Here is a 14,474-nt window from a genome sequence, read left to right on the forward strand (position 1 = left end):
TGATTCATGGGGTCTCCATGAGTCAGAAGTGACTTGACGGCACTTAACACACACACACACAGGATCACAGCTAATTGATTCCCCACTCCTCCACATGAGCGGTGGAGGCTCATCTGGTGAACTGGATTTGTTTCCCCACTCCTACAAACGAAGCCAGCTGGGTGACCTTGGGCTAGTCACACACTCTAAGTCCCACCTACCTCACAGGGTGTCTGTTGTGGGGAGGGGGAGGGAAGGTGATTGTAAGCCGGTTTGAGTCTCCCTTAAGTGGTAGAGAAAGTTATATAAAAACCAACTCTTCTTCTTCTTCTTGAAAAAAAGGATAAGAAATGGATCCCACGCTGTAGGTTGGGATAAGAGGTGGATCCTGGGTCTCGCAAAGTTGCCCTCCTGGTATGAATCACTTTGCATTGGATAAAAAGGACTGCACGTTTTTGACCTCTGGGTGAACAGGTTCATTTTTGAAACCCGCACTAACTTCGATAGCAGCAACCACTAGATGGCGGTGCTGAACCAGCTGTTGAATCTGAACCAGCTGTTGTCGGTGTTCTGATTGGCAGCAGTTTCTTCATTCACTATTGCAGCTGAGAAATCCCTTTTCATTCTTGCCAATTAAATGTTATAGAACCAGGGACTTTCAAATAAAAAAAACAAAACAAAAAAAAAAACCTTTGCACGCTATTTAACTAGTTTGCTGGCCCACACATGTCTGCGACATTAGTCATTTGTGGCCTGCAAGAAAGCGGGAACCAACTTGGCTTTGCTCGCTCACCTATGTTGGCAGAGTGTGAATCACGCAGCAAAATGTCACACTCTCCGATTAAAGATAAAAGTAAATGTTTATCAAGGAACGAGGTATCAGAGAGGAAAGTGGAGAGGCAAAGATAGCCTCTAGCTACCTAACTGGCTAAGAGGAGAGGGAGAAGCGTTTTCGAGAAGAGGGAGGAAATTGCTCCTGAGAATATCTGTCCAAGGACAGACAGCAGGAGGAGGAGGAGGAGGAGAAGGAGAAGGAGGAGAAGAAGAAGAAGTAGTTCATTGTTTTGGCGCACACTTTCAACAATACTGAAAACAGTTGGTGCAAATATTCCTTTCTTTGTTTCCGTGGCCTTTACCTGCCGTCTGTCTTTGGTGTCCTCATCGGCTTTCGGTGTATAACCAAATAAAGCGTCAACCCATTTAAGTTTTTTGGGTTTTTATCAGGCGACACAGTTGTGACATCATCCTAAAATCATAGAATCATAGTGTTGGAAGGGACCACCAGGGTCATCTAGTCCTCTCTGTGTGTGTGTAAAGTGCCTTCAAGTCGCAGGCGACTTATGGCGACCCCTTTTGGGGTTTTCATGGCAAGAGACTAACAGAGGTGGTTTGCCAGTGCCTTCCTCTGCACATCTAGTCCTACCCCTGCACAATGCAGGAGATTCACAACTACCTCCCCCACACACACCCCAGTGACCCCTACTCTATGCCCAGAAGGTGGCCAAGATGCCCTCCCACTCATCATCTGCCTATGGAATCATAGAGGTGGAATGGGCCATACTGGCCATCCAGCCCAACCTGTGATCAAATGATTTGGATTATGGCATGGGGGTCATTAATCCTTTACCATTTGCCTTTGTCCTGTTGGGAATTGCCCCTCTACAAGCTACTATTTGCCTCAGGGACAAATTTGCATAGTACTTTTTTCATTACCTTGCGGGGTAATATATTTTCCCCATGAAGGGTGAACGTTTCTCATGATCTAAATTGCTGTTCATCACTATGGCCGCTCTTTACTGCTCTTGGTTTCGGTGGAGTTCCCAATTTAAGATCTCTGGCATCACATTACATGTGGTTGGCTCTGGGATGACCGAACCGTTCCTATTTCCTGTCTTTTGAGGTTCGTTTTTTATCTTCCCCACTGGTTTCAGTTCTCTGCTGTTCTCCGTTGGTTTAATGAATTTGTTCACGTTGCAATCACGTATTGTAGTGTTTTCATTTGGCATTTCTATGGCAATATGTAACACAATGTCATCCTGACTTGGACAGCCCAGGTGAGCCCGATCTCATCAGATCTTGGAAGCTAAGCAGGATCGGTCCTGATCTGTACTTGGATGAGAGACTGCCCAGAAAGTCACATGAACACATGAATTTGCCTTATACTGAATCAGACCTTTGGTCCATCAAAGTCAGTATTGTCTTCTCAGACTGGCAGCGGCTCTCCAAGGTCTCAGACGGAGGTCTTTCACATCACCTACTTGCCTAGTCCCTTGAACTGGAGATGCCGGGGACTGAACCTGGGACCTTTTGCATGCCCAGCAGAAGCTCTACCACTGAGCCACGGCCCCTCCTGGGTCGCTACGCAGAGGCAGGCCATGGCAAACCACCTCTGAACATCTCTTGCCTTGAAATCCCTATGGGGCCGCCATAAGTCAGCTGCTATGTGACAGCAAAAAAACGAACAATGCATGTTATTTACAAATAGAATATACATGTAATGTATACTGTAGCAGGCTTAATAGGTGGTACTTGGATGGGAGCCCCCCACCCCCCAAGAGACTAGGACTGCTATACCAGGAAGGCAGAGGCATAGTTGAATTGTGGAACTCCCTGCCCCAGGATGTGGTGATGGCTGCCAACTTGGAAGGCTTGAAGAAGTGCGTGGACATGTTCATGGAGGAGAGGGGTATCCATGGCTACTAGTCAGAATGAATGTGTGACTAGTAGCCATGGATAGCCCTCTCCTCCATGAACATGTCCACTCCACTCTTAAAAACTTCTAAGTTGGCAGCCATCACCACATCCTGGGGCAGGGAGTTCCACAATTTAACTATTTAACTATGAAAAGCAGTACATATGAAGCAGCCTATTACTGAGTAAGACCCTCGGTCTGTCAAGGTCACTATTGTCTACTCTGACTCTCCAGGGTCCCAGGAGGGGGGTTCTTTCACATCACCTATTACTTGATCCTTTTAACTGGAGATGCCGAGGATTGAACCTGGGACATTCTGCTTGCAAAGCAGATGCTTTGCCACTGAGCCATCTGCCCATTTCACATAGGACTCCTGAAAAAGCTTTCCGTGCTAAGGGCGAGGGAGGTGTTCACCCTGTCTTAGCTGGCAGGGAGTCCTTAATCTCAAAACGGTGGATCATAGAACCATAGAGTTGGAAGGGGCCAGACAGGCCATCTAGTCCAACCCCCTACTCAATGCAGGATCAGCTTAGAGCAGTGATGGCGAACCTTTTAGAGACCGAGTGCCCAAACTGCAACCCAAAACCCACTTATTTATCGCAAAGTGCCAACACGGCAATTTAACCTGAATACTGAGGTTTTAGTTTAGAAAAAGCAACACATACATTATTAACATCTTTTGCCTTAAAAGAAAAACACAATAGCAGAGCTTTCAATGATACAAACAACTTTTGATTGAAAGGTAAAAGTTTGCATTTGGCCTGCTTTTGAACAATTAATGTTTGTTCAAAGCCCCTAAGCTGGGCGGCGGGGAGTCCGGGGAAGGCAGACGCGACGGCTGCTCAACTTACCTGCGCGTGCCCACAGAGAGGGCTCGGCGTGCCAAGTCCGGCACGCATGCCATAGGTTCGCCATCGCGGGCTTAGAGCATCCCTGACAAGTGCTTGTCCAGCCTCTGCTTAAAGACTGCCGGCGAGGGGGAGCTCAACATTTTCCCTAGGTAGCCGATTCCACTGCTGAACAACTCTTACTGTAAAAGTTTTTTCCTAATATCCAGCCAGTACCTTTCCGCCCACAATTTAAACCCATAATTGCAAGTCCTGTCCTCTGCTGCCGACAGGAACAGCTCCCTGCCCTCCTCAAAGCGTCAGCCCTTCAAATACTGCAAGAGAGCAATCTTGTCCCCCCCTCAACCTCCTTTTCTCCAGACTGAACATTCCCAAGTCCCTCAGCCTTTCCTCGTAGGGCTCGGTCTCCAGGCCGCTGATCCTCCTCATCGCTCTCCTCTGCACCCGCTCGATTCTGTCCACATCCTTTTTGAAGTGAAGCCTCCAGAACGGCACCCAGGACTCCAGGTGCGGCCTGACCCATGCAGTGTACGGCAGAACTATGACCTCTTGCGATTTGGATGTTACGCCTCTGTTGACGCACCCCAAGATCGCAATCGCCTTTTTTGTAGCTGCATCACACTGGCTGGTCACATTTAACTTAAACGGTTAACTTACGGTCATGCGGGAAAGTGACAGATCGTGATGGTTTCGGAAGCCGCAGATCTGGATCTTTCCCTTGAGGGGGGAAGCCAGCACTGACTCACAACTGGAAAGTAGACACATATCTTCACCGACCTCCTGGATATGTTCTGTCCACTTCCTATGCTCTGCTCTTTTGTGCGCATATGAAAGCACCCTGTTTAGCATTGAAGGCCATTCCACAGTGATACAAGTCAGCTGCTGCTCATTTGCACGTTGCTGCTAATTTCCTTGATTTGCATGTTGCTTTCATAAATACGGCAGATGCCAAACTAGGATTGGCGGGCAGCCTGTGCCTCTTCTCCAATAATTTTTCCCCCAAAAGAAAATTGCATTGGGGTGGGGGAGAAACCCTCTTCAAGGCACTGCTAATACATCTGAGCCAGCACGGGGTAATGGTTAGAGCAGAGGTCTCCAACCTTTTTGAGCATCTGGAATTCTGACACGGCATGGTAAGCACTGCCACAAAACGGAGCCAGCCACAAAATGATAGCCACAGCTTAACTTCAGTAACAGCGTGGTGTAGTGGTTAAGAGCGGTGGTTTGGAGCGGTGGAGTCTGATCTGGAGAACTGGGTTCGATTCCCCACTCCTCCACATGAGCGGCGGAGGCTAATCGGGTGAACTGGATTGGTTTCCCCACTCCTACACATGAAGCCAGCTGGGTGACCTTGGGCTAGTCACAGTTCTCTCAGCCCCACCTACCTCACAGGGTGTCTGTTGTGGGGAGGGGAAGGGAAGGTGATTGTAAGCCGGTTTGATTCTCCCTTAAGTGGTAGAGAAGTCGGTATATGAAAACCAACTCTTCTTCTAACACAGGGCTGATCTTTGTGTTGTGGTGGCCAAAGCAACGTTTTAAAAAATCTGCAGGGCCCACCAAATCTGATAGTCAATCAGAAGCCTTTCTGGGCAAAAGAAGAAGAGTTGGTTTTTGTACCCCAATTTTCTCTACCTTCTCAAACCGGTTTATAACCCCCTTCCCCTTCCCACAGCAGGCACCTGGTGAGGTAGGTGGGGCTGAGAGAGTTCAGAGAAAACTGTGACTAGCCCAATGTCACCCAGCTGGCTTCATGTGTAGGAGAGGGGAATCAAACCCAGTTCTCCAGATTAGAGTCCACCACTTTTAACCACTACACCACTCTGGCTCTTTTAAAGCTTTCAGTGATTTTAGGAGTTTATTAAATCAGGTTTTCTGCCACTGCTTCTCAAAGATAGTGGAGAGGTACCTGTTATCTGCCACTTAGAATTCATGCTGCCGTGGAGTGACCCTGTTCCAATCCTGTGTATGTTATTAAGAGGCGAGTCCTGCTAAATGTAACGGGAGTCACTTCTTTGCAACACATGCATAGCTGGATTCTAGGCATTGCCTGCTTAAAACATAAGCCCTATAGATGACCAATCAGTCTTGCCCCAAGCAGATTTCGGCAGGATGTGCAGTGACCAGTCTCACATGAACACATGATGAATCTGCCTTCTACTGAATCAAACCCTTGGTCCATCAAAGTCAGTATTGTCTACTCAGACCGGCTGTGGCTCTCCAGGGTCTCAGGCAGAGGTCTTTCACACCACCTACTCGCCTAGCCCCTTTAACAGGAGATGCCGGGGATTGAACCTGGGACCTTTTGCATGCCAAGCAGATGCTCTACAAACTGAGCCACAGCCCCTCCCCAGTTTCACAAACTGTTTACTTCTCTTGTCACATTCAGTGATACTTGCTCCCAGATAAATTGGCAGGGGCCCGCAGGCTTCAACTGCAATCTTAAATTCACCTAGTGTGATTTTAAAAAAATAAATTTCACCCTTCCTCCAAGGAGCCCATGGCAGTGTACCTGATTTCCCCTTCTGTTTTATCCTCACAATGACCCTGTGAGGTGGGTCAGGCTGCAAGAGAGCCACTGGCCCGCGAGCGTCATGGGAGAGTGGGGGTTTGAACCCGGATTTCCCAGATGGGAGTCAGACACGCTAAGCACTACACCACGCTGGGGTTCAGCGGGGCGTTTGTACTGAAGATTGCGTTGCATGGCGACTCCTATAATTCATTCCAATTGCTTAGGATGCAAGGTCAGTTGAACACCCTGGGACACCTCCAAATAAGGAACGCATAGGATCGGGTCCCACATAGCAGCTGGAGGGGGAAGATGCTCTGTTGTCAAACCAGAGGGATGGTTGAGGGGTCTTTGGGTAGAAATGAGGGTGTATGTGGTCGAAAAAATATTGGCAATTGATTTTTACGTTGTATGGGGAAGGTTAGGTTTCCAGTACACTATGGGTATGGGTGGGAGGGGACACAGGGATAATCTAATCATTATACCACTGGGGGTTAGGTCCCCCCCCTCAACAGAAATGAGGGAGGGCAGGAAGGGTTGTGTCAGTGTTTGGCTCTCCTGGCCTTTCTTACATGCCGAGGGAAATGCTGATCACCACTTTGGGGTCAGGAAGCAATTTTCCCTCCAGGCCAGATTACCCAGGGATCCTGGAGGGTATTTTTTCTCCATCTTCTAGGCATGGAGTACGGGTAGGGTCGCCAGGTCCCTTTTCGCCACCTGCAGGAGGTTTGGGGGCAGAACCTGAGTAGGGCAGGGTTTGGGGAGGGGAGGGACTTCAATGCCATAGAGTCCAATTGCCAAAGCACCCATTTTCTCGAGGTGAACTGGTCTATTGGCTGGTGATCAGTTGTAATCGCAGGAGATCTCCAGCTACTAACTGGAGGTTGGCAACCCTAAGTAGGAGTCTCTGGGGATATGTGTGTGTGTGTGGGGGAATAGTTGTGAATTTCCTGCATTGTGCAGGGGGTTGGACTAGATGACCCTGGTGGTCCCTTCCAACTCTATGATTCAATGAAATTATAGGCATGGGGGTGAGGGAGGGAGCTGGTAGAGAGACGCCCCCCCCAAAAAAACCCAGTTGTGTGTTGGCAAATAGGAGCAAAACTATTCTGCATCCCCTGTAAGAGTGTTTTTTTTCGGGGGGTGGTGGAATTAAGTTACTCGAACTGTTCAATTTGGGGGGGGGGGATCTTAGGAGCTTGCCTCTTGGGCCCCATCCCCATCCGCGTTTCCACCAAGCCAGTCCTCCAGTCGAAGGGGAAGGTTGCTGGAATCTCCGTCCCTCCCTCCTCCGCCCCCTCCCTCTCCCTCCCTCCCCGGCCTGTGGCCAGTGGCAGCGTGCAAGGGGTTGGACTAGATGACCCTGGTGGTCCCTTTCAACTCTATGATTCAATGAAATAATAGGCATGGGGGTGGGGGAGGAAGCCGGTAGAGAAAAGCCCCCCCCCAAAAAAAAGATGTGTGTTGGCAAATAGGAGCAAAACTATTCTGCATCCCTTGTAAAAAAGTTTTGGGGTGTGGAATTAAGTTACTCGACCTGTTCCATTGGGGTGGGGAATCCTCTGGGCTTGCCTTCTGGGCCCGATCCCCAAGTCCTCTTGAGTTGAAGGGGAGGGTTGCTGGAATCTCCTTCCGGCCCTTCTCCGCCCCCCCTTCCCCCCTCTGACTCCCTCCCTCCCCAGCCTGTGGCCAGCGGCAGCGTGCAGGGGGTTGGACTAGATGACCCAGGGGTACCTTCTAACTCTATGATTCAATGAAACGATAGGCATGGGGGTGAGGGAGGGAGCTGGTAGAGAGAAGCCCCCTCAACCCCCCCAAAAAAACCAGTTGTGTGTTGGCAAATAAGAGCAAAACTATTCTGCATCCCTTATAAGAGAGGTTTTTGGGGGTGGCATTAAGTTACTCGACCTGTTTCATTTGGGGGGGGGAGAGATCTTATGGGCTTGCCTCCTGGGCCCGATCCCCACCCGCCTTTCTGCGCCAGCAAGTCCAGAGTTGGACTCGATGACCCTGGTGACCCCTTCCAACTCTACGATTCAATGAAATGATAGGCATGGGGGTGAGGGAGGGAGCTGGTAGAGAGAAGCTCCCCCCCCCCAAGAAAAAACACCCAGTTATGTGTTGGCAAATGGGAGCAAAACTATTTTGCATCCCTTAAAGGGAGTTTTTGGGGGGTGGCATTAAGTTACTCGACCTGTTTCATTTGTGGGGGGGGAGAGATCTTATGGGCTTGCCTCCTGGGCCTGACCCCCAAGTCCAGGGTTGGACTAGATGATCCTGGTGACCCCTTCCAACTCTACGATTCAATGAAACGATCGGCATGGGGGTGAGGGAGGGAGCTGGCAGAGAGAAGCCCCCCCCCAAAAAAAAAACACCCAGTTGCCTGCTGGCAAATGGGAGCAAAACTATTCTGCATCCCTTGTAAGAGAGTTGTTGTTTTTTTTTGGGGGGGGGGGCGTTGGAGTTAAGTTCCTCGACCTGTTCCATGGGGGGGGGATCTCAGGGGCGTGCCTCTTGGGCCCGATCCCTCCCCGCGTGTCCACCCAGAGAGTCCTCTGGAGTCGAAGGGGAGGGTTGCTGGAACCCCCCTCCGGCCCCCCTCCCCCCTCTCCCTCCCCCCTCCCCCCTCTCCCTCCCCCCTCCCCGGCCTGTGGCCAGCGGCGGCGTGACGTCAGGGCGGCGGGGGGGGGGCGGCCGGGGCGCTTATAAGGCGGGGCGCGAGGGCCGGCGCTCCCTGGGCTGCGCAGCCTGGCCGGGAGGCGGGCCGTGCCGAGCCGAGCCGTGCCGAGCCGTGCCAGGGCGGGAGCGGCGCCTCCCCGACGGGCCGATGGGGCCCGGGGCCTGAGTCGGGCGGGGGGGCCGCGATGACGGTGCCGCTGCTGAAGATCGGCGCCGTGCTGAGCACCATGGCCATGGTCACCAACTGGATGTCCCAGACGCTGCCCTCCCTCGTGGGGCTCAACGGCACCGCCGGCTCCCAGGCCGGCGGCACCTCCGAGAGCGGCGTGAGTCCCGGGGGGAGGGGAGGGGAGGGGGGTGTCGTCGGGGGGGGTTGTCCTCCACTTCTTGGGGGGGAGGTCCGCGGCTCCTCTCGGGGGGCAGCGTCGTCCGAGGGGTTTCCCCACTTCCGAGGGGGGGGGTCCGCGGCTCCTGTCGGGGTCGTCGGGGGGGGGGGCTCCCCGCTTCTTTGGGGAGGCGAGGGGGGTCGGCGGCTCCTCTCGGGGGTCGGGGGGGGGCTCCGCTTCTTTGGGGAGGCGAGGGGGTCCGCGGCCCCTCTCGGGGGGCAGCGACGTCCGGGGGGTTTCCCCACTTCCGAGGGGGGGGTCTGCGGCTCCTTTCGGGGGTCGGGGTCGTCGGGGGGGCTCCCCGCTTCTTTGGGGAGGCGAGGGGGGTCCGCGGCTCCTCTCGGGGGTCGGGGTCGTCGGGGGGGGGGCTCCCCGCTTCTTTGGGGAGGCGAGGGGGGTCGGCGGCTCCTCTCGGGGGTCGGGGTCGTCGGGGGGGGGGCTCCCCGCTTCTTTGGGGAGGCGAGGGGGGTCCGCGCCTCCTCTCGGGGGTCGGTGTCGTCGGAGGGGGGGCTCCCCGCTTCTTTGGGGAGGCGAGGGGGGTCGGCGGCTCCTCTCGGGGGTCGGGGTCGTCGGGGGGGCTCCCCGCTTCTTTGGGGAGGCGAGGGGGTCCGCGGCCCCTCTCGGGGGGCAGCGACGTCCGGGGGGTTTCCCCACTTCCGAGGGGGGGTCCGCGGCTCCTCTCGGGGGTCGGTGTCGTCGGGGGGGGGCTCCCCGCTTCTTTGGGGAGGCGAGGGGGGTCCGCGGCCCCTCTCGTGGTCGGGGCCGTCCGGGGGGTTGGTTCCCCACTTCTTTTTTTGGGGGGGGGGGAGAGGGGGCGGTGTCTTCGGGTGGGGCGTTCCTCATTTCTTTGGGGGGGGCGAGGGGAGTCCGCGGCCCCTCTCGGGGGGGGCGGTGTCGTGGGGGGGTGTTCCCCACTTCTTTGGGGCGCGCGAGAGGGGTCCGCGGCCCCTGTCGGTGGGCGGTGTCGTCGGGGGGGGGTGTTTCCCACTTCTTCGGGGAAACGGACTGGGGGGGTCCCTGATTCAACGCCCCCTGTATGAGGGGGGGGGGTTCCCCTCTCGGGGATCCGGTCCTTCTTTTCCCTTTGCCCCGGGAGATCTTGCTTCCGAGGGACTTCCGACGGGCTTGCGGGTTGGCAGACGACCGCAGCCCTCCGGCTTGGGGGGGGGGGTCCCTCCTCTACGGGAGGGCGGTTCCCCCCTCGGGGATCCGGTCCTTCTTTCCCGCTTTCCCCCGGGAGATCGGGCTTCCGAGGGGCTTCCGACGGGCTTTCGGTCAGCGGCAGCTAGACAGCCGCAGCCCTCGGGCTTCGAGGCTTCGGGGTCCCCCTTTGGGGCTGGGCCGGGAGGGGGCAATCCAGATCCCTGTTTGCCTTCAAATCTCTCCCCCCACCCCATCCCGGTTCACTGGGCATCCAGCTGGAGGTTTTCCGCCGTCGGGGATCCCGCCTGTCTGTTTCTGCTGGGGGATGCCGAATCCCCGGGCTGGCAACTTTATGTGCTTTTCGGGGTGGGGGGAGAGAGAAAAAGAGTTCCTTATTTTCTTCCACCACCCCCCTTCAAAAACCGCTCCCCGTTCCTTTTCTCGTGGGGTGACCTGTCCAAACACGTCTATTTTTGTGCTGGGGGGGGGGCGATTCCGAGGAAGGAGGGGGGAAGCGAGATTCCACGCTGCCGGCAGAGCGGATGGCGAAGGCACTTTGCAGCGGTGGTGGTGGATCGGGGCCATCACTGTGGAGGACTTGGGGGGGGGGTTGGATTGGGGCCATGACAGCGGAGGAGGGCGACCCCCAGATCTGTTTTCAGAACACTCCCTCCCCTTTGAAACGGTTTGGTCTGGTCGCTTTTCTCTCCTGCTTGGGTTTCCCCAGCGATTTGGGGCTTCTGCCTTTGCTTTGTCGAACTGCCCTGATCTCTTTCTCCCGGATTACCCCCCCCCCTACACACACATCTAGGCTGCCCCACTCCCACTTTTTCCAGTTGGCTGCTGCCCAACCGGGCATCTCTCCGCACCTTCTGGAATTATTTGGTTCCTCTTTCCAATTTTTCCGGCATTCCCCTGGCTCATATGGCCCCAAAACGACTCTGCGCTCCCTTTACGCTCCTTCTGATTCATCAGGGCTACTGCGTTGTGGCTACTGGTGGTCGTGGGGGTGGCAGATCAGGGGCCAACATTGTGCCCCCTGCCATTCTTCGCTTCTAAGGGCAGGTCCCATTAGCCCCAGCACTAGATCCACACCACTGGATCCATCTGTGATCCACCTGCGATGGATCTGTCCCTCTCCGTCCCTCCCAGGCTTCTTAAAGCTCCTATACCTGTGCGCGTAGCTAAACAGACATGAATAAAGGATGTATATATTTTTGACATATATCCTTTATTCATGTCTGTTTAGCTACACGTGCTGTTATTTTTTGATTCTTCATCGTATTCAGCGTAGGTTTTTTGTTGGCGTTCCTATACCAGTGCAGCATAGAGCTGGGAACATTCCCAGAGATGAAACATTTGACGCCATCGTCGAAGAAAGTTAAATGCTGTGTTCGTGCTCTGTGGAATGAGGGCATCTAGATATCTAGATATAATCTAGATATATATCTAGATATAAGCCTTGGAGCCCTGGTTGGGGGGGGGCTTTCTCCCCATGCCCCTTGCTGTCTGGCTGCTTTGGGGTTTGCATGAACAACCCACCACAAGAGAATCCCGAATGCAGACAGAACAGGTTCCTACTCCCCAAAAGTGCATCATCTCTCTTGCCCCTTCCTTCCAAGGGGTTAATTTGGCTTGGTTTGACTTGTCCTTCTCTTTCTCCACTGATGTCAATACCTGTCCCTTCCCTCCCTTTCATGCTTGCCTGACTAGGTTGCCTTGTGTGTAAGGCGCCATCCAGCCACAGGCAAATCGACCCGGGGGCTTTTGAGGCAAGGGACGGTGGGGAGCGGTTTGCCATTGCTTGCTTCTGCATAAAGAGGAGGAGGGAATGTGCTTTGGTTCTTAAAGGAGAGTCACTTGCTTTAATCTTGTGTGTGTGTGTGTGTGTGTTCGGGGTTGTCTGTGTGGAACGAGGGGAGGTGTCGGCGGATTGTGGACTGTTGCAGAGTGTGCTGGAAGGAGAGCTGTGCGTGCATGCAGTGTTGAGGTCTCAATTGCCAAGTTCTCCGCTGCAAAGAATGCGTCTCTGAGCCTGGTGTGGGAAAACTACTCTCTTCTCTGCCTGGTAATGTCTAGGAATTCCGGCTCTGCAAAGGAGAAGGGGGAAAGCAGGGGGGGGGGATTAGGAAGCAGCTTCAGATATCTCGATGCCTTAGCCGTACCTTTTGTCCAGAAAGGCTTCAGATGTTTAGGGACTGGACCTTTCCCCAGCTCCACGCTCTGTTTGCATGGGAGCTGCGCTGGTCTGACTCCAGACGTCTGATGAGTATAAAGCTGCAACGTCAAATCAAGACCAACTAGGCTACAAAGAGGTTACACTCTTGGTAGCCTCTTTGGTTGTGATTTGGCTTCTCAGCTTTATACTCACCATAGAATCATAGAGTTGGAAGGGACCACCAGGGTCATCTAGTCCAACCCCCTGCACAATGCAGGAAATTCACAACTACCTCCCCCACACACCCCGAGTGACCCCTACTCCGTGCCCAGAAGATGGCCAAGATGCCACTCCATGCCCAGAAGATGGCCCTCCCTCTCATGAACTGCCTGAAGGTGTTGTTTAAGCCATTGAAGGTGTTGTTTGAGCCGTTGATACACCAGTAAACATACAAAAGAAGAACTCATATCAAACGCATTGGGACTGTTCTATGGACAATTTGGAAAACATCTTGTATCCATTGTACTTACCTGCAGTTCCTATTGCGGATAATTGTCATATAAACGTCTGAAAATATTGATAGACAACAATTGCTTAGATTTTTTTGGGTCATATATCGTTTTGGCCATTGTGCTGGGGTTTTTTGGCTTCTAATTTCTGCAGTCAGCACAGGGTTATTTTTGTATTTAAGTCCAGATGTCTGATGGCAGAGGGGCACTTTGCTGGCGTGGCCGTAAATGCGCACTTGAGAAGGGGGAAAAGGGTGCTCAAATGCGATTGGAGTAACAGGTTTTCTTGCTGCGATTCAGGGGAGTTGGGAGAGATTCGAGAGTGAGACGTCAACGCAGCTCAGAGATGCTCTGGGCCACAGTGTGCGGTTTGCCGGCATTGATCTGTAGAGCTGTTGCCCCTATGGTGGGCCGAAGCCCCCCCCCCCATGACTGTCATTTAATGGCGTGAAAGAGTTGGAGGGGCAGGCTTAGGTACAGACTGTGGTCATTTATGCATGGGAGGTTTAATCTTGGGTTTGCCACTCACTAGGTGCTCGTTTCCCCTATCCAAATTATTGAAACTCAAAAATAAGCCCCCCACGCAGAGTTTTGAGAATTCGGATGGGGAAAATGTGCATCTAGAGAGTGGCAAATCCAAGGTAAAATCTCCCAGTCATAAATGGCCTATGTGTGCATGGGGGGGGGGAAGCAATTGTGTTTGCTTGATTCTTGACTTTGTTAGCCTTAAACCAAAACGTGGAGGTTGTTTTGTGTGTTTTTTAACTCGGGGCAGGGGGAACAAAATAACAGTGTAAGCAGTTGTTAAGGATAATGAATACAAAACTGTGGAATTGGCTAAAAACAATCCAGCAGTTTTCTTATTTTAAAAAAATTGAATCCGAGAGAGGATAAAGTTTGGAATGTCCCTTGCTTCTCTGCAAGGCGATGGGCGAGATTTAGCAGGGCCCGTGCCCTTCTGTTCCCGTGCCCTTTGCAAAACTAAAAGCTGGCTGAAGGGAGCCCTTTTGAGCGGGGAAATCTCCACTGCCAAACAGGGGTTCGAGTTCTAGGTAGGCAGAGCTGTGGATGCTGTGAGCCAAGCAAGCTGAACAATGGCACAATTCCTTCGTGGCGTGGGAGGATCTGGCGCCTGGAAGATCAAAAAGCCTCCTGGAACAGATGGGAGCGTTTCTGCCAGGGATCTTCTGAGGCAGCTGGGGAATCCTTGCCTCACTCAACCTGTCTCAGTGGAGGCATCTGTCTCTCCAGGCTGCAGCTGATCTATCTACACAAATGCTCCTTTAGGTTTTGTTCCTCATTGTACCCATCTGACATTTAGGGGAGTGGCTCAGTTGGTAGAGCATCTGCTCGGCATGCAGAAGGTCCCAGGTTCAATCCCCGGCATCTCCAGTTAAAGGGACCAGGTAAGCAGGTGATGTGAAAGACCTCCGCCTGAGACCCTGAAGAGCCCCTGCCGGTCTGAGCAGACAATACTGACTTTGGTGGACCGAAGGTCTGATTCAGTAGAAGGCAGCTTCATATGTTCACTGCCTGGACGTAGGCGTACAGTGAGCTGGGAAATTCCTGGAGAT

General features: G+C 53.2%; 1 protein-coding gene across 3 annotated transcripts in view; it reads left to right on the forward strand.

Moving 5' to 3' along the window:
• The window catches only part of OLFM2 (olfactomedin 2), a 240,665-nt gene that overhangs the window by 45,010 nt on the left and 181,181 nt on the right, over positions 1-14,474 (forward strand). For 2 of the 3 annotated variants that reach the window (XM_056867381.1, XM_056867382.1), the window contains exon 1: positions 8,869-9,030. The exons of the other annotated variant lie outside the window; for it this stretch is intronic. In XM_056867381.1, coding sequence (XP_056723359.1) covers positions 8,890-9,030 — 141 coding nt within the window. In that variant the 5' untranslated portion in view covers positions 8,869-8,889. Of the gene's footprint in view, positions 1-8,868; positions 9,031-14,474 lie in introns of those variants that run through there. 3 annotated transcript variants of the gene reach the window in all.

This window comes from Euleptes europaea, chromosome 1 (assembly GCF_029931775.1).
Source record: "Euleptes europaea isolate rEulEur1 chromosome 1, rEulEur1.hap1, whole genome shotgun sequence".
Taxonomy (NCBI): Eukaryota; Metazoa; Chordata; class Lepidosauria; order Squamata; family Sphaerodactylidae; genus Euleptes; species Euleptes europaea.